This window comes from Macaca nemestrina, chromosome 12, assembly GCF_043159975.1.
Source record: "Macaca nemestrina isolate mMacNem1 chromosome 12, mMacNem.hap1, whole genome shotgun sequence".
In the NCBI taxonomy this organism is placed as follows: domain Eukaryota; kingdom Metazoa; phylum Chordata; class Mammalia; order Primates; family Cercopithecidae; genus Macaca; species Macaca nemestrina.
In genome coordinates, this window is record NC_092136.1 from 76,523,146 (window position 1) to 76,543,688 (window position 20,543).

The 20,543-nt window shown below is 37.6% G+C and overlaps 1 protein-coding gene across 13 annotated transcripts in view; it reads right to left on the reverse strand.

Moving 5' to 3' along the window:
- Window positions 1-20,543, reverse strand: part of LOC105468800 (p21 (RAC1) activated kinase 1) — a 149,126-nt gene that overhangs the window by 19,891 nt on the left and 108,692 nt on the right. For all 13 annotated transcript variants that reach the window (XM_011719171.3, XM_011719169.3, XM_011719168.3 and 10 more), the window contains 4 exons: window positions 11,843-11,962; window positions 8,742-8,916; window positions 6,627-6,690; window positions 2,285-2,333 (listed from right to left, as the gene is read on the reverse strand). In XM_011719171.3, coding sequence (XP_011717473.1) covers window positions 2,285-2,333; window positions 6,627-6,690; window positions 8,742-8,916; window positions 11,843-11,962 — 408 coding nt within the window. The remainder of the gene's footprint in view (window positions 1-2,284; window positions 2,334-6,626; window positions 6,691-8,741; window positions 8,917-11,842; window positions 11,963-20,543) is intronic.

Here is a 20,543-nt window from a genome sequence, read left to right on the forward strand (position 1 = left end):
CTTCCTATACGTGAGACAATAGGTCTGCCCTTCTCAGCTGGATAACCCCCAATAAGCACGCACTCACAAAGACCGAGAGCATCCTGCTGACTCCACTAAAGATTTATTCTCCCTGGGGCAGGAAATGAAGCCTTCCTGACCACACTGCATTAGCCACCCTGATGGACTCCCTTCCATTCATAGTTTTGTAACCACAAGGCAGGCATACAATGAATTTAAATTTCTCTTTCCTCTGGCCAGCTTCTCACACAGCCAGCCTCCAGGCCTTCCAGAAACCACCATCATCACCTACCTGCCTCCCATCAAGGACTGTGAGGCCTGAGAGGCCAGAAACACGACAAGGGACTCTAGTATCTAACCTCAGCTCTGTTGTGCTCTTGCGGCCCAAAACACACAGGATTAGGAGTCGAAGATTCTAAACCAGTCCCTGCTAATCGCTGACAGTACAACTTTGCAAAAAAGTTATTTATACACCCTGAGCCTCAAATTCCTCAGCAGTAAAGAAAAAATAGTATTACCTACCTCATAGAGTTCTTTTCAGGATTGGTATAACCTTCTTTATTTTAATCTCTGCATCATATTCACCATCATTAAAATGTCATGATAATACTATCCTTCCTTCCTCACCATTATTTTTACTTTAAGGCAGATTTCTGTCAATATTACAAGGCTTTTATATGTACACAAAGGAAATTACGGTCTCTTACATTTACACATGATTTTAATGTCTGTGAACTTTCACAGAATTCTTAGCATAAGGTGTGGCATAAAGCAAATGCTTTGTGGAATACATATATATGCATATGAGTAAAAATGAATAAATATGAATATGTAGTTCATAAAGTTTATAATGCATTTTCACATGTATTGCTTTACTGAATTCTTTCAACACTTTTGTGGACATTTTATCGTGCACATTTTATAAATATATAAAATTCAGGCTCAGAGAGGTCAGATGACTTGCCCAAGGTTATATAAGTAGCTAAAGGCTTATAAGCATCTAGTTCTTTGCATTCTCACGTCAAAGAACAATGAATAAATCCTTAACCATAATAATGATTTTTAAAACTTGGCTTACCCTAGGTGGAGCCTTAATATTTGGCTTTAACACCTGAAAAACTCACGAGAGCCTAGTGAGATATATGCTACCGCTATTAACCATGACTTCTCCAGGATGCCACGTGGTTTCAACCACCAGAAATATAGAAGCACGTGTCTAGCAGCCTCCCTTACAGGACCCCAACTCTGTTTTCATTGGAAGAAGAGGTGCCTCTCTCAATTGCTATGTCCCGGTACTCTCTGAAGAAAGAACTTCTCTGGGGCAGCTGCCATCCAGTTCACTGGCTGACACTCCTACTCTGCAACCAAATATTAGAATGCAAGGAAACCTCAAGTACTCTATATTCCCTTCTTAACTTCCTTCTACTGAATATAAGACCTTGGGTCAGCAGGCTTTAGCTATAGTTCTCATGGCTTAATGAAATGAGAGGGACAAAAAGCTGCCTCCAAATAAATGAGGATTTCACTGTTCAGTGGAAAGTAAAGGTAGCACCAGTAGATTAGGAGTCAAGAGACATGGTTTAAATCTCCTGTAGATCAGATTTCTCCCCCACCCCCAGACTTGTATAAGCAACTATCCACTTGGCAATCAGGCAGTATCCAATTTCTTTTTCCTTTCTCCTTGAATAATATCACTCACTTGTAAACAATGTTCACATTCAGTCAATCATCTAATCCTGTCGAACCTACCTGCTAAGTATCTCTCAAATCCATCCACTTCCCTCCATCTAACTATTTCACCTTAGTCCAAACCTTACGTTTCATCATGTTAGCCTGCTATTTAGCTCTTGTATGCTACAGTAAGAAACTAGAAATGGTCCAGCTGGGCGCAGTGGCTCACGCCTGTAATCCCAGCACTTTGGGAGGCCGAGGCAGGAAGATCACCTGAGGTCAGGAGTTTGAGAGCAGCCTGGCCAACATGGTGAAACCCCATCTCCACTAAAAAATACAAAAATTAGCCAGGCATGGTGGCAGGTGCCTGTAATCCCAGCTACTCAGGAGACTGAGGCTGGAGAATTGTTTGAACCCAGGAGGCAGAGGTTGCAGTTGAGCAGAGATCACGCCACTGCACTCCAGCCTGGATGACAGAGTGAGTCAACCCCATCTCAATTAAAAAAAAAAAAAAGAAATTAGAAATGTTCCTATTGACCTAACAAGGGCTAAAAATTAATCCCAAATAAAAAGAAACAGAACTAAAGGGCAACAGTGGGTGGTGGATACTCACCTCCTGTCCTGTGGCCACATCCATTGCAGTGTACACGGTGCCTGAAGCACTGAACAGTAAGATGGCAGAGAAAGAGGGAAAAAAAATAGTGTTCAATGAAGTGATATTTGTCAAATGTAGTTCTACACACAATCTGTGAGTGTCAAAAACAACAGCAGTAAAAATAATCCTCTCCCTGCATCATCCATTCTCATACTTAAGAAGACATTAAGTGGTAGTAAAGAGAATGTAGGCTCTAGTGGCCAAGAGACCTAATTCCAACCTGCTACTTCTACCTAGTACCTACTAGGTAGGATCTTAAGAAAGTTATTTAACTTCTCTGAGCTTCACTTTCCTCATTTGTAAAGTGGACATAAGAGAATATAAGATAATTTAAATTGATTAGTTCATGTAAAGTACTTAGCCAATTGCATAACATATAACGGATGTTCAATATATATTAATTTCCTGTTCCTGCTTGCTTCTCTCTTCGCCTCCATCACCCTTGGCAAGTGGCTCTAATTTCTTCTGGCTTCAAACTCTTCATCTATAAAAGGGGTAAGACTAGATCTATGATTTTCAACTAGGGGGTGAGAGGTGAGGAGAAAGGGGTCCTGGAGAGAATTTCAGAATGTATTTGGGGGTGAGCCAGCATGTCTTATATATTTATCAAAAAGCAATATGAACTTTTGGGGTATCAGTAATATTCTTTTTCTTAATCTGGGTACTGGTTACATGGGCGTGTTCACTTTTTGAAAATTCATTGAGTTGTATACTTATATATGCTATCTTTGTGAAAATTTCCATTAAAAAACTATAAATAGTAAAAAACTATAAAAACTTGAAGAACCACACTGAATAATCTAATCTCAAAGTACCCTTCCTGCTCTAATATTATAAGATACACTTTGACCCTTTAAAATAAAATAACGGTTTTCAATCATTTATTCCATCAATAGGATATGTAAATTTTGTTTTCTGTAGTTTGTATTATAAAAGTGGTTTTTAGTTTTCATTTTTCAAACATAAAATGATATGAAACATACTCTTTCAAACATATATGTTCCCAGAAGATCTGAGGGTACCTCTGCCCCACCCCCAAGGTAAGAATGACCCCACTAGACACGTGTGTACACATATGTATGTAATTATACACACATTCATATATACAGACAGAGAAGGGGGAAAGAAATGCAGAAATAATGCTAGTAAAGTAATAATTCATTCAAAATAACTAAATCCATTCAAAATAACTAAAACCCTCATTTTATGCTTGTAACCATAAACCCTGTGTATTTACAGGTAAGTAATTTGTAAAACATATTTGTACCTATACATGCCATATGTTGGGTACATATGATACAATTTGAAGAAAATTAAAATTCTGCTCTATTACAAGACTGCTTCCTAGGCAAGCCCTGAGATTATAATTCTTGGAGGAGTCAGGTCAATCCAGGGGGAAATGTCACGTGTAAGCATGCCTTGCAGCTAGAAACTATGGTCACCAGCTCCCTAACCATCACTCTCTAGTTGGGACCCTAGCTACATTCCTGGAAACTGTGATTATAACATATTGGCTATCAAATAAGGATTGGATGACTTGCATAGGCAGTTATTTCTTCGCTGCCTGATTATCCTGACCCTAACTATCTTCTGTTATAAAGCTGGTATCTGTCTTCCTAACCCCATCCTTTCCTGATCCTACTAGATGTACTATTCTTAAAGGGCAAACATGCCCAAGCCTCAGGGCACTGGACATTTGGGGACTGTCTCCATGATTACAAAGTTCTAGAAAGCTACTCAGGCCCACTGGTTAATACCTATTTCTAACTTGAATAGACATATAATTAGACTATGAATTCCAAGTCCAAAAGAATAATAATCTTCAGGTCTTTAAGGAGAAATAAAAGCAAGCAAAAATTACAGTATTACCAATTCATCATATTGGTATGGCATTTATATTTTAAAAATTATGCAACGTGGAAACATCAGCATAGGTGCTTAATAAATATTTCATTCTTCCTTTAGCACTAACAGACCTGTCAAGTAAGCAAGGAAAGAACATCGTGCAGATGTTGCCTATTTATAGGTCTCATATATCAGTAACTAAAAAACAAAACAAAACAAAAGTCACAAAAGTTCTGGAGTTTTGTAAAAGGCCCTCAATTTACAACCTGTCTTCCTTAAATTTACAGGAAGAAACTCCAGTCCAGAGAAGAAACCTGACTTGCCTATGCTTGTCCATGTACATTTCTGCTATATTCTTAATATCTCAATTTCACTACCTAAAGGAAATACCGTCCCACATTACTCTGAGGTAAGCAAAATAATTTTTTTCTCAAGGTGTTAAATACCTTACACCAGTTCAGACTCACAAAAGCATGTCTAGTCTGAAAAACACTGCAACCAGAAAAAAACTGAGATCCACTCAAGCCCAGAGTTGTTTTGAGGATTAAACAATAAATGCAAATAACAGATGTGAATTGTAGAATGCTGTATAAACATAACCTTCCTATATTATGCAATCTTTTATCTTATTTTTGGAAATTCTTGGGTGTATAATTAAAAAAAAAAAAAAAGAAAATTTCAATGACATCATTAGCAACAAAGCTTTCATTCCACTAACACTGAGAGCCAGACATTTTTATTTTTCAGTTTCTTTTTATCTCTTTTGGTGGGTCTTTAGAAATCTCATTATTTTTATTTTTTATAGAGAGGTATAACTTAATTTGCACAAATCTTAAGTGTACAACTTGATTTTTATATATCTACACACCCATGTGTTCACTATCAAGATCACCCCCAAAGATTCCCTCATGACTATTCCTACTCAACATCCTCCTCCCAGAAATAACTACACTGTTCTGACTTCTATTATCATACATTAGTTTGCTTGTTCTTGAATTTCACATAAATAGAATGACATAGTATCTGCTCTTTTATATCTGGCTTCTTTCACTCAAAAAAATGGCCAAACACTTTCAAAAGACACTACAGTCATTACCCCCAAAGATTCCTTCATGCCTATTCCCACTCTACATCCTCCTCCCAGAAATAACCACTATTCTGAATTCTATTATCATATATTACTTGTGCCTATTCTTGAATTTCATATAAATCAAATGAGACAGTATCTGCTTTTTCATATCTGGCTTCTTTCACTCAAAATAACAGCCAAACTTTAAAAACACAGGACAGTCATGTGTCACATAACGATGTTTCAGTCAACAATGGACCACATATGATGGTGGTCCCATAAGATTATGATGGAGCTGAAAAATTCCTATCACCCAGTAACACTGTAGCAGTTATAACGTCATAACACAATTACTTTGTTTTTTAATAAATGTAATGTACAGTCTAAGTGTACAGGGTTTATAAAGTCTACAGTAGTGTACACAGTAATGTCCTAGGTCTCCACAATCACTCACCACTCACTGACTCACCCAGAGCAACTTCCAGTCCTACAAGCTCCATCCATGGTAAGTGCCCTATACAAATACACTTTTTTTTTTTTATCTTTTATGCTGTATTTTTACCATACCTTTTCTATGTTTAGATATACAACTACCATTGTGTTACAACTGCCTACAGTATTCAGTACAGTAACATGCTGTACAGGCTTGTAGCCTAGGAGCAAGAGGCTACATCATATAGCCTAGGTGTGTAGTAGGCTATACTATTTAGTTTTGTGTTCACTCTATGATGCTCACATGACAAAATTGCCTAAGGATGAACTTCTCAGAATATATCCCCTTTGTTAAGCAACATATGACTATACAATTGTTTGCCTATCTTTTTCTGTTGACTTGAGGTCCTTGAAAGCACAGATTGTCTCTGAATTCATAGTGCCTAGCACACAATAGGAACTCAGTTAAGATTTGCTGAATTCATTACACTGAGGGCAGCATACAAAATACAGAGAAGGATGAATGCCAGATGGATATATTCCGGCATCTACCTAGAAAAATAGGTCCTATTACACTAGTAGAAGGGTTTGTAGTTCTGGGTCTTCCATTTTATATTAGTGCTGTTGGAGCTCAGTACTAGGACAAACAGGGTTCATCCAGAAAAGCAGAGTTATAATTTGGGAAGCTGGCTTTGTGCTAAGAAAAAAAATCGTTCTCTCACTGTCACTGCAGGGGTATTTTTAGCCACATGGTCAGCTAATGGCACATCTCTCACATTAAGCGCAATTCTGCCAAATCTGAAGTCATTCTAACATAACAACTCCAGATGGGTGAGGGGTGAAGTGGAGAAAGAAGAACAAGGTTTATGAGAGGCAAAACAAAAGCAAAATCATATATGCCAGCACACACACTTTAAAGTCATTTCTCCAGGGAAAGAAAATGCCCCTACTAACCCTTGTCCAATCTTCTCAAACCGTGTATATTTCTTCTTAGGATCGCCCACACTCACTATGCTTCCTTTGAAAGAAACAGAGACCATGAATCATTTTTTCCAAAATCAAGATACAAAAAAGGTCCCACATTTCCCCGAACCCTGGAGTTGGCATGGGTTAAAGAACTACCTCCAATAGCCAAAAAGCATTCTAAAGAGGCCCTCAGTTTTTCCCCCATAAGTCCCAACCAAAAGTTTCATCAACTTGACTGCTTTGATTCACAGCAAGCTATTCCATTTCTAAATTCCTAAAAGTCATTCATGTTTTAATTAATACAATCAGTAAATATTTACTCATTTAATACGCACCAAGCCATATGTTGTGTTAGGAATGAAGAGATATGACACAGTCAAGGCAGTTCCTGCTCTCTAGAAGGTCAATTTCATGGAGGAGACAGATAAGTAAGCATAAAGTTCCATGAAAACATAATTGCTATGATAAATACCAAAGGGGTACAGAAAGAGGCACCAAAAAAAAAAAAAAAAAAAAAAGACTGGAAAAGCTTCAGAAAGGTAACATATGGACTGATTTCTACTTTAAGTAAAAGCCAGAGAGATAAAGTAGAGAAGACGTTTACAACAAAGGATATTTCAAGCGCAATAACATAGAGGTTTTCCATTGGGTTTTACAACTTGTATTTTAGAGATGGAGAAATTGAGGCCCACAGAAGGAAAGAAGATACTTCCCCAAGGTCACACAGCAAATTGGTGTCAGAGCTAAGATTAGGAGTTTCATTTTTAGTCTCCCGGTCCACTGTACTCTCCATTAACACCCAATTACTAGGAATTGGTACTTTTCACATATATTACTTCATTTGATTTGCAAATGAGACAAGTATTAACATCCCTATTTTAAAAATGAGAAAAATGAGGTTTAGAGAACAGTAGAAAATTGCCTAAGACAAGTCAGTGGCTGAGCAGAAGTTTCAACTCAAGTGTCCTAACTCCCAGGCCAAGTCTTAATTCTGAATCATAATTCTAAATGTTATTGTTAAAAAAACAAAACAAAACAAAACAAAACTCTGGTTTAGAGAAGAAGACTACATACAGGAGTAAACAGATGACTAGGGAAGTGGCTTTTCTTACTTTGTCATTTTATGAGGGATCCAGAAAAGGGCAATTTTTAAAACAGTGAAAATTTGTTTTAAAGTCATATACAAATTAATCAGGAAGAACTAGAGAACCAGAAAGCAATGCCAGTTTGCAGACGTCGCCAAATCGGTCACATTGAATCCTTTTTGGAAGTAAGTAGACACAGTGAATAAATTAAAGCCCTTGTCAAATGATTCTTCCAAGCCCATAGATCAACCTAGTTCTTCCTTCTAATATGAATTCTCCTGCAGTTTACTGAAACACAGAAATAAGCTACCCTAACATACCCCCATTTCTGGCAGCTAAAGAAAGTAAAATGGAAGTTTCCACTTGACAGCAAGAGGCAGTATGCTCTACTTACAGGAACAAAAACTGTGTTCTAACCTCAGCCCTGTCACTTTTTAGCTGTGTGATTTTGGGCAGGATATTTAGCCTCCCTGAGCCTCAGATTATCTTAATAGCAAAAATTAGGATCACAACACTTTTCTTCACAGGGTTAATAAGAGAATTAAATTTTTTAAAAATCAAGAAAATATTTTGCTTGTCATTTGATACATAAAATGTTAACTTCCCTTCCCTCTTTTCCTACAACCAAGATGGCAGATCTGTCTTCTCCTAGGTCAATGGCAAAACATCAATAATCAATCACAGCGCCCTTTTCCACTAGGTCCTCAGTCTTTCTCAAGCATGGCATTCTAGACAATTCATTAGATGTCATCTCTATAACACATGCCTAGGGGTGAGGGGTACCCTGCCCTCAAAGTGAGCTATCTACACTCTCTCACCACATCCCCATCCTAACACAGTATCCAACCAGGGCTGTGAGATGGGGAACATAGGTGCAGAGGCAGGGTGGAGAAGCAGTCTGAGGCTAAGGTACCAAGCATGGCCAGCCAGCTGCATGGACCAAGCCTACGACCAGGAAATCTCTGTGCTTGACCAGTCATAAAGCAAAGAAAGGTTCAGAAAGTGACAAATTCCTTACGTAATTTCTCCAAGATCTCCTCATCAGACATTTTAGGCTTCTTCTTCTGCTTCTCAGTATTCCGGGTCAAAGCATCTGGTGGAGTGGTGTTATTTTCAGTAGGTGAAATGGGAGATGTAGCCACGTCCCGAGTTGAAGTGACAGGAAGTGGTTCAATCACAGACCGTGTGTATACCTGCATTATTGTGACAAAATTTTGGCAAGACCAGCCTTTGTCAGCACAGGGGAACCTCTCCTAGATGTGAGGTTAGAACATCCACAGAGCAAACCCCAATAAATTCATCCTTTCTCCTATGTCAAAATCTCTATTACTCCTCCTCTGTGCCCAGGCCCATCCATTCTGGGTAAAATGGCCTTCCTTACTCTCACTGTAAACAAAAGAAGTGAGTCTCAGCACTAAAGATATTCAATAGAGGCTAGACAACTATCAAAAGAAATTAGTTAAAGACAATTCTATTAGATAAGGATCTCCTTCATCTATAATATTTTATGCTTCCCCAAGCTAAAAGAAATATCCTGTATTCCCACAGCACTTTGCATTACTAGCACAACACCAACTTCTATTGAGTTATTCCCTCCTTACATCCTGAACCCTTGCAGGGAAGGAACTACTTTTGTTCTTCATCAAGAGGCAGTAGAGTGTGGTGATTTAGAACATAGACTCTGGGACCTGACTGCCTGAACTAAAATCCCAACTCTTATTCTTACCTTCTGCCTGACTTTGGGCAGGTTACTTAACTTCTCTGTGTTTCAGTTTCCTCATCTATAACATGGTGATAATAATGACACTTATCTTTGGGGTTGCTGTAGGAGTAAACTGATTAATATGTTAGGTAATCAGAATCATCCCCAGCAGACATTAAGCACTCAAACTTTACCTTTTAAAAACATTAAATGTCCTATTATTAATTTACATAACGTTTACTGAGAATCTACTTGTTGCCTCACCCTGTACAAAATGCTGCCCCATCCTCTCATTCTCATAAAGGAGGTGAGAAAATCATAACTACAAGGCAGAAAGTGATACATGTTATAAAAAAATGAGCAAGCTATATGCTACTGAGGTACAGAAGTGATCATAAGTTATACTTTTTCCTAGGAGATACTTCAAGGTATTTATCAGATTTTATCATAAAAATATCACAATTATCTTTTGGATAGTCCATAAACTGTATAAGGACAGGGAATGTGGGTCATTGATCCCTGAGTTTCTCCATCTAACCACTTACTAAAAAAAAGCAAGCATTCAGGTAAATATTTGATGGAATAAATAAACAAACAGGATCCTGCAGCTAGATCCTGAAGGATGGATAGGTTTCTGCAAAGAACGGAGGATCATTTATCTATGATGATCATTTATCTGGATGATGCAAAGCCATTGGCAGCAGTGGGACTCAAACCCATGGCTCCACAGAGACTAAAGCCTACTAAATCCTGCACCTTCGACTGCTTGACCAAGCTACCTTTTGACTGGAGAGGCTTTTAATAGGTGGAAATGGGAGAGAACTTTCCAGTAGTGGGAACAGCAATAAGCCAAGACACTGAGATCAGAGGTGATGGTTTCTTTCCTGATTACTACTCTAGTATAATGATTTCTCAATTTTCTATTCTTGTACCTGTAGACAAACTATATCCCAGGTATCTAAACCTATACTTTCATGCCCTGTCCTCTTTTGACTGTCTTGATATGTCTCTCTGAAGACAGAAACTTTGCCTTTTCCTTCTCTAATAGTCTCCTTCTCTGGCTCCTAGCACAGGTTTGTACACACAAAAATACCACTGTGCTATGGTGGAAAACAACCTGGAGTTGGCGTTAATTACCTGCTTTCAAATCCTGGCTCTTTAGTTTACTAAGAGATTGGGCAGATCAATTCACCTCTCCAAATCTCAGATGCTTCTTCTATAAATTAGGAATTAACAATACCCTTTTAGAAAGAAACGCTATGAAGATCAATTAATTAATTAATTAATTCAATATTTACTGTTCTCTGATATTTACCCACCTCTGCAGGTGCCAAGAACTATGTTAAACACTAGAAATACATATATATGGATTTCCTCTACTTTTTGAGGTGTTCATGGTTTAGTGGGGAAAAAAATGTTTTAAATGAACATGCCTACAAATAAAAAAAAACGTATCAGTGTTAACAACTCTCCAATTTTGAAGCCCATTTTCCCTTAAGGTAACTTTGTGACCTACAGAGAAAATGATTCCACAGATTGTTTATAAGTTCTCATCTTAAAAGGTCATATAATTCCTTTGAATTTCCTCCACAGCATCTCCAATAGTCACTCAACCAATTTCTGTTCGAACACCTCCCTGAATGCCGTATTCCAGAGGTAGCCCTTTTTTATTTATTTATTTATTTATTTATTTTCAAGATCACAGAAGTGCTAGATGGTTCCTTCATTATGGACCTAAACAAAGAAACACTAGTAGAGTATCATCTGATGGCAGGTCAGTGCTCAGTGATGCCAAATTAAGTAAAAGGCACGGGGACTAGATTTTTCAAAGCAAGGGTAGAGGGACTATGGCTATTCTCAGATGCAGGAACCTCAAAGAAAGTTAAACAGAAATCATTGCCAACATCCGGCATCAAAATGCACTCCTGATGCCCAGCATATTAATAGCGCTAATGTATTTATAAATTCTCTTGGGTCTTTCAGTATTATTGATAATGCTCTAAGAGGCTCAATGCTGCATATTTAACAGAGAAGAAAAGATCTGTAGCAAGACAATTTGTTGCTTCCCTGGAGACTGGAATAATTTATGTTTGTCCTGCACTAAGTAGCATCAATCCTGTATATCTTCCTGTCCTATCTGTGGAGAACAGGCTAAGCAAACCAAGACTGGATTGGTATAAACATCAATTACATAGGACACTTTGGGACTATCTGCAAACCGATGATAAATAAATACACCATTTTTTGTCTTTAATCATACAGAAAGTACCTTTAGTCAAGGTAGTTCAGTGATTTCACCAGCTCCAAAATCTAAGGACCCCTACCAGAATATTAAATTTCTAGGTCTTAGCACCAACTCCTCCCTCTCCCCACTTACTCTAATAAATCACAAAACTGTCCAGGTCCCAAAGACTCACAGATTTTGTGTGCTCTGGGCGTGGAGCAATCACTGGTGGTGGGGTAGCATCATCATCATCATCATCCTCATCTTCTGAAACTGGTGGCACTGCAGGAGTCTCAGACACAGCCTTCACATTCTGTGCAAAGAAGAAAAGCAAGATGCATCTGGTCCAGCTGCCATGGAACTTAACTATCAGGATCACCAAACCCCCCAGGGAGAAACCCCAACCTGATACCCCTTCTGAAATCCACATTAGCCTCCAAGCTCTCACCTCCGTGTAGCTAGTCTCAGAAACTCAATCTGTTTCTCCCTCTTCTCTTAGCCATCACTATCCACTCAATCCCTTGGAGCTTCCTTCTCCCACCCAAAGCCTAACTGTGAATGGGAAGCTAGCTTACAGCTTTTCTACCTGCCTCTCCCCCAACCCAACCCCTGAAGACAAGCTCACAGTACCTTCTTATTCTATGAATTTTGCTCTCCATACTGAATAGGAAATAAAGTATGAAATGTAGGGAAGGGATCAAAAGTTTCTAATTTTTCAAAATTCATCATTATAATTTCTTACTCTCTCCTGATATGGTAAATGGCAGTCTAAACAGGCTTTTGCCCTGTCCTTTTCCTCTCTTTGCAAAAATTTCCTGGACCCATTACGTCACCAGGGGTCCTCACCTCAACCTGAAGATAAAGAACATCAGCATCAGGATCATGTTGTCTAAAGAGAACAATGAATTTCTCCCCAGACTGGATACTATTTCCCTAAGCTTCCGCCCTACCCTGGAATGGAACTTATCACTAATTAGATCTGCTCACAATCTGTGACAACCTGATTTCCCCATGCAAACTGTAACAGAGCTGGGCCAAGAGTGGCAGGTTTTAGGGCAGGTCCAGGCAAAAATAGCATACCATTACTGTTTATTACACAGAATTAAGAGACAAAATGCCTCCAAAACATGAGATTTTTGATAGAGACCAAATGATTCTATCATTTGGTCAGCAAAGAACCAGAGAGGCAATGGGGATCTTTTAATATATACTGATATAATTCAATAGTTTCAGGTATTTTCAGAGCACCTACTTTGTGCTCAGTAAGACTGATACTGTTGACATAAATGTACAAAGATGAAAAAGATGGTCCATGTCCTAAAGTAGTGACCATCTGGTATAGGAGATAGACAGAGGATGAGAGCCCCTCCTGCCTGACACCTGGAGCCTCCTAAGAGGAAGGTCAAGAGTCAGAATAACGGGATAAATGGAAGAACTAAGGAATAATATACTAGAGCTACTGACTGTGGAAGACTGTCTTTTACCACATTTGACATACAAAAGTAGGAAAAACTGGCACTCTCATAGACTTTAACAGGGCCTCCAGCACAAAGCATAACTTAAAAACTGACAGTGCTGGGCATATATAAGCAGTTGTGGTGACCACAGGCAATAAATCTGTCTTCTTGGTTTGAAGTTTAATCACCTGAGGAATGTGAAGGAAGAGGAGTGTTATAATTTGAGGGATGACCTTAAATCGTTTTCAGTTCCAAAACTCGAGAGGTTCTTTCCCTGTCAAAATATGTATTTCGATATTTTTCTGCTCTAATTTATTTTCTCCCCACTAGTCAACAAAATTTAACTAAAAACCTAATGTGGGAATAAAGTTGACTCAGCAAGGCTCTTCATCATCAGGTAGCCCTGGAGCTCCCCTGATGTATACTATAAACACTAGGTTTGTTTGCTTTATAAAACTGTAGAGAAGGGGATTTCATCACCTTCCTCAGTAAAAGATTCTGTCTTCCATAGGTGATAGCTTTGGGCAGTGATAATAACATCTGTCAGAGAGAGAAAGGTCTAGGTTATTACCTAGATTTTTACTTGTTAGCCCTGTGTCCTTGGGCAAGGGTCTAAGTTAAGTCTCACATTTTTAATATATAAAATAGGGATAATGACTACAGCTTTCTGCCTACCTCAGAGGGCCATTAAATGGATGAAATGAGGCAAAGTGAACATAAAATCACTGAAAATGGTAAAGAGCTAGAAAGATGTAAGGAATCAATTAAATTATCATTATGTCTAATAATCACAAATCTCTGTTTCAAACAAAAGCCACACATTCCACTATTCATCATCCATCTACCCATCTAGCCATCCATCCATCCGTTCACTGTGTGCCAGGCTCCATTCTAGGCTCTGGGGCTAAATAAAGAATAAAACGGATAAAGCCTCTGGTTCTATAACTTACATTCTAGAAGAGAATAGAGTAAAAAACAATCACCAAAGTCTCTGCTCCACATAGGAGCAGAGATTGGTTGGGGGGGTGGGGAGACACTATTTTAGATACCATAGGCATGGGCAAGCCTCTCTAATGAGATGTCATATAACAGTGACCTGAATGAATTAAAGGAGCAAGTCATGGGGCTGAGAAAAGGATATTCCTGGCAGATGGAAGAAGTTAAAGACTCTGAGACAGAAACATGCTTGGTGTGTTCCCACAACCCTTAAGAATTCTACCTATGTGGCTGTAACAAAGTCAGTAAGGGGAAGTAAGGAAAGAAACAAGGTCAGAAAGTTAGTTGGGAACCAGATTACGTCAAGTCAGAGAGGCGGTAATAATACCTTTGGAGTTTAGACCTAGAATAAGAAACCACTGGAGTACTGTGAGTAGAACAGTGATGTAATCTATACATTTTTTTCTTTTTAAAGTGTTTTATTAAGATGTTTCTCACAAATTAGAGAAAAGGTTTTTTTAATCAATGGCAATAAAATACAAATTCCTATTTTATAACAGAATAGTGAAAAGCACCAAAAAAAATTTGCACCTATGACTCTAACAAACTCAAGGGTCCCTTGTTCTCAGTTCTTTTAAAGTATAATCTGATAGAGTACTCAAAGCTTTCAGAAAGAGTACCAAATTTATTACTTCCTGAAATGTTGTATGAATAGCACTTTTATTCCTCATATGTTCAAACATATATACTAATATACCATCTCCACTGCCTTAAATACAAAAATATTCATCACAGGCAAGTTTTCTACTGCAAATAGGCAAAGAATATTAACTATAATCTATAATACTGTCTACTTTTTTGAAAACAAGATACTAGAACCAAAACACTGTAGAACACAAATGTTACTAATTTAAGAACCTACATCTTAACTTCAGATAGCATCAACTGTTCAACAATATTTTAAAGGTGTTTCTATATAAATTCATCTACCAGTTTGGGTTTTATTATGGAAATGTATGAATAGTACCCTGGATTACATCCTTGCAATCTGCGCATTTGCTTAAAGGTGTATATTCTTAGCATACTACCGGATGACAATAAGGAATAAATACATGGAAACGTCTTTGTCTGTAACTACTTTGTAAGTTCGTTCTTCTTGCGACTTCCTCAATTGTTCTTCTAGTGACAGATCTCAAACGTCCTCTGTTGGAATATACTTTACGTACTTTTCCACTGATATCAATTTTTAGTTTGATTTTCCTTCTTTTTTCTATTTCTTCTTCATTAGAAGTACTAACACAATATCACTGGCTACTTTATAATTCTCTCCAATTGTTAAGGTTTTATGTTGAATTGTCTGTTTTACCAGGCAGGATAGAATAATACTTAAAAACTGACATTTTGGAATCAACTAGCTTAGGATCAAATCATGCCTTTATCACTTACAAACTATGAGTTCTGGGTAAGATATTAACTCTCAGTTTCCTCAGATATGAAATACAGCCCGTATTAGTACTTACTTTAGTGTTAGTGTGAGGTTAAATGAGATAAAGCTATGTAAAATTCATTTTTAAAATACTCAAATATTAGCTATGATAATGATGTTGGCCAGATGATTAGAAAGTGCTCAGTATAGGATTGCTAAATGAATACGTCTTATCCAACAGTAGTATAAACTGGAATGAAATATCTAAATGATGCGGCACTCAACAATTGAAAAAGTGGAGATAATGGGAATAGGATTGTGAAGGAAGATACCAAAATGGCAAAGAACTGTACTATTAACTGACTTAAACCATTAGCCTACATTCTACAGTAAAAATTAGTGGGTCTGATGGTTTTTTTCATACCCTATAAAAGTTTGTTTGCTTTATCATATCTTCAACATGATCAAAACCAGCTCTCATTACAGATAGGCCAGTTAAAAAACCACCTTGGGAAGGCTCCAAGGTTCAGCTAAGATGGTCAAGGATAAGACTATATCCTAAGGCAATTTTGGGTGGCTGCTGCCTGATCAAATAGAAGTTTTAAGGTCAAGGAAAAATAGTGAAGAAGAAAATGACTAGGTACTGGAATCAAAACTCAAGGCTCTGGGCAGCTCAGAATGATATAATGCAAACAGATTGAAAATGGCCACTGAAATGTGACAACCCAACCCAGAGAGGAGATGGTAGCCAGTGCATGTTCACCAAGCATTCTGTCCCAGTAGGAAGACTATGCTCACCCTACAACAAGATCAACTTGATACTTTTCCTTGGGATAGGGAGACCAAGGATTGATACCTGACTAAACATAAAATCTTTTCCCCACTCCGTGAGAAGCAGTATGGTAAAATGGAAAACAAACTGTATCAGGATTCAAGAAGTTCTTTCCATTAAACCCTCTGTTCCTTAGCCTCATAACCACTGCTTTCACTTAGGCACCATATTCTCTTACCTTTACTAATCCTTTACAAGTCTTCCTTATTGCTTTTTGGGCGCCCAGTCTTGCTTTCTCTAATGCATCTTTTATTATAGCCCAGAATAATCTGTCTTTTATCTTTTTAAAAATATTATAAGCAGACTGCCAGGTATGGCAGAGAGAGAAGACTGGCAAATCCTCTCCCCAAAAAGCAACTATAAATCTGGACAATATTGACAAAAACCATTTCAGTTCCCTGGAAATCCAACAAAGGTCAACAAAATACTGAGAAGTGTTCATGACTGATAAACTCCTGAACTCTGGGTTAAAAATAGAATCTCTGGCATTCTGGGTAAGGGATGCTCCCATGCATCCCAGCCCCAACTCCAGAAGTGTGGCGGTTCCACCAGGGCAGACCAGGGTATAACTGCATAGTCCAAGAACATTCACTTTCTGTTGGAGATGTGGGCAATGCCCAGGCCCAGTGGCACTGTCATTGGAAGTGACTTCCAAAGACGGTAGTGGCAGAGGGCCAACTATTCAGTTCTACTAGCCTGAGGTTACAGTCCTGAGTAGGGCAAACTAATTTCTGATAAGGCTATTCACAGGCACAGCAGACACTAGAAAAGCCTCATGCTAATCACACATGCCTGGCTGTGTGCATGCACATAAAAGATTAAAAAGACCCCAACAGAAAGTAAAAGCTGGAACAGACTTGAAAAAGGCCTAAACAGTAAATGTACTCCCCTACCTACACACAGATCCATCAGTAGAGGAAAGAAGCCTTACAGAGTTGAAGTTTTTGAGCACCATCTCTGTCAAATCATTGGCTAAAGATTCAGCTAAGCAAACACAGAAGCAACCTCTGGAAAGCCGGGCTGCAATAAAACAAAACAACAAAACCACCACAAAAACAAACAAACAAAAAAACAAACACTGAGCAATGAAATCAATGACCACAGATAGAGACTATTTCACAGATTTATCCCTAGTAAGATAATACAAAACCAACAAATAAACAAAAAAGCCAGCAACTTTTTTGGGGGAGGGGGCTATCAGTATCCAGAATTGGTACAGAATATTATCTAAATATTGAATTTTCAACAAGAAATCGTAAGATATAGAAAGAAACAGGAAAGTATGCCCTAGGGGGAAAAAAGCAATCCACAGACACTCTCTGAATGTCCCCAAATGTTGGCTTTAGAGAATAAAGATTTCAACTCAGATATAAATACATTCAAAAAACTAAAAGAAACAATGTTTTAAGAGTTAAAAGAAAGCGTAACAATGAATCAAATTATCAGTAGAAATTACTTCAAATGAACCAAATGGAAATACTGCAGTTGAAGGATAAAATAACAAATGAAAAACTCACCAGAGAGCTAAACAAGGGATTCTACATGGCAAAACAATCAATGAATTTTAAAATGGAGGTCGGGCGCGGTGGCTCACGCCTGTAATCCTAGCACTTTGGGAGGCCAAGGTGGGTGGATCATAAGTCAGGAGTTTGAGACCAGCCTGGCCAATATGGTGAAACCCCATCTCTACTAAAAATATAAAAATAAAATTAGCCGGGTGTGGTGGCACGTGCCTATTGTCCCAGTTACTCAGGAGGCTGAGGCAAGAGAATCGCTTGAACTCAGGAGGCAGAGGTTGCAGTGAGCCGAGAAAGCGCCACTGCACTCCAGCCTGGGCGACAGAGCAAGACTCCGTCTCAAACAACAACAACAAAAAAGAAAATGGACCCATAGAAATTATCTAATACAAAGAACTGAGGTAAAAAAATTAAAGTAAAAAACAGAGCATCAAAGAATTGTGGAACAACATAAAGCACACCAGCATACATATAATAAGAGTCTGTGAGGAAGAAAAAAAAAAGCAGAAAAAAATATGTAAAGAAATAATAGATAAAACTTCCTAAATTTGATAAAAAATATTAATCTACAGATCCAAGAACCTCAATAAATCCCAGGTAGGAAAAACACAAAAAGATTCACACCTGGCTGGGCACAGTGGCTCATGCCTGTAATCCCAGCACTTTGGAAGGACGAGGTAGGTGGATCACTTGAGGTTAGGAGTTTGAGACCAGCCTGGCCAATATGCTGAAACCCCATCTCTACTAAAAATACAAAAATTAGCTGGGTGTGGTGGCACGCACCTGAAATCCCAGCTACTCAGAAGGCTGAGGCAAGAGTATTGCCTGAACTCAGGAGGTTGCAGTGAACCAAGATTGCACCACTGTACTCCAGCCTGGGCGACAGAGCGAGACTCCGTCTCAGTAAAAGAAAAATTAAAAAAACAAAAACAAAAACAAAAACCACCTAAACGCACAGTCAGACTGCCAAAAACTAAAGCCAACATGAAAATATTTAAAGCAATTAGAGAAAACTGACATCATGTACAAGGCCAATCAGTATGATTAACAGCTAACTGCTGATCAGTATATTTTAAAAACCAAAATAAAAACTTCTGATCAGAAATAATGGAGGCCAAAAGGCAGTGGGATGACATATTCAAACAGCTGAAATTTTAAAAAATTGCCAATCAAGAAATTATACCCAAGAAAACTATCCTTCAAAATGAAGATGAAATGAAAACATTCCAGATTAACAAAGAGAAAGAGAATTTATGGCTATCAGATCTGATTTACAAGAAATATTCAGAGAAGTCCATCAGACTGAAAGGAAGTAATACCAAATAGTAACTCAAATCCACAAGTAATAATGGAGAGCAGAGGAAATGGTAAATATGTAGATTAACATGGAACACTCTAAAAAAATACTTTTTGTTATTTCTTCCATTAACTTCTTTAAAAAACATAATTGCATAAAGCAATTGTTAGGCTTCCAACATATACAGTACATACATGCACATTCGTGCATATGAATGAATGGCAGTAACAGAACAAAGAAGGGGCAGGGAATGAAGATACATTGGGAATTCAGTTACTATTAATGTGAAGTAGATTGTAATAAATTAAAATGTATAAGACATAAAATAGCCACCAAGAAATACTATTACTAGTATATACTATTACTATTAATGTGAAGTAGATTGTAATAAATTAAAATGTATAAGACATAAAATAGCCACCAAGAAATACAGTTTAAAAAAGAATTTAAATGATACAATAAAAATATTAATATAGTGGGGGAGGGGGGAGGGATAGCATTAGGAGATATAGCTAATGTAAATGATGAGTTAATGGGTGCAGCAAACCAACATGGCACATGTATACATATGTAACAAACCTGCACGTTGTGCACATGTACCCTAGAACATAAAGTATAATAAAAAAAGAAATATGCAAAGTAAAAAAATAAATAAATATTAATACAAAAGAAGGCAGTGAAAGAGGAATAGAAAAAGTCAGAACCCATACAGAAAATAAATAGCAAATGGGTAAACATTAAGTCCAAACCTAACAAAAATTACATTAACATGAATAGTCTAAATACCCCAATCAAAAGGCAGAAATTGTCAGACTGAAAAGAAAAAAAGATTAGACTATATGTTGTCTACAAGCGACACATTATAGATTCAAATACATGAATAAATTGAAAGCAAAACAGGAAAATATGTACCATGCAAACAGTAACCATAAGAGCCAAAGTGGCTATATTAACACCAAAAAAAAGACTTTAAGAGAAGAAATATCATTTGAGACACAGAGACATTTCATGATAAAAAGTCAAAACAACTGATATACCAATTCTATCAATTATAACAATTATAAATATAACAACATAAACATATGTACACCTAACAAAGCAGTTTTGCATAAACCAAGAGATATTGGAATTAAAGTGAGAAAGAGACAATTCTATTATAGTTAGCAATTTTAATTCTAGTTGGAGATTTCATTACTCCACTCTCAATAATTAACTGAACTAGAAGGAAAATAAGCAAGGATAAAGGAACAACACTGACCTAACCAACATATAAAGAACATTTCAACCAATGTCTACAAAGTACATATTCTTTTCAACTACACATGGATCATTCTCCAGGATAGACTATATGCTGGGGCATAAAACACATTTCAATAAATTTAAAAAGACTGAAATCACATAAAATATACTATTTGACCACAGTCGAATT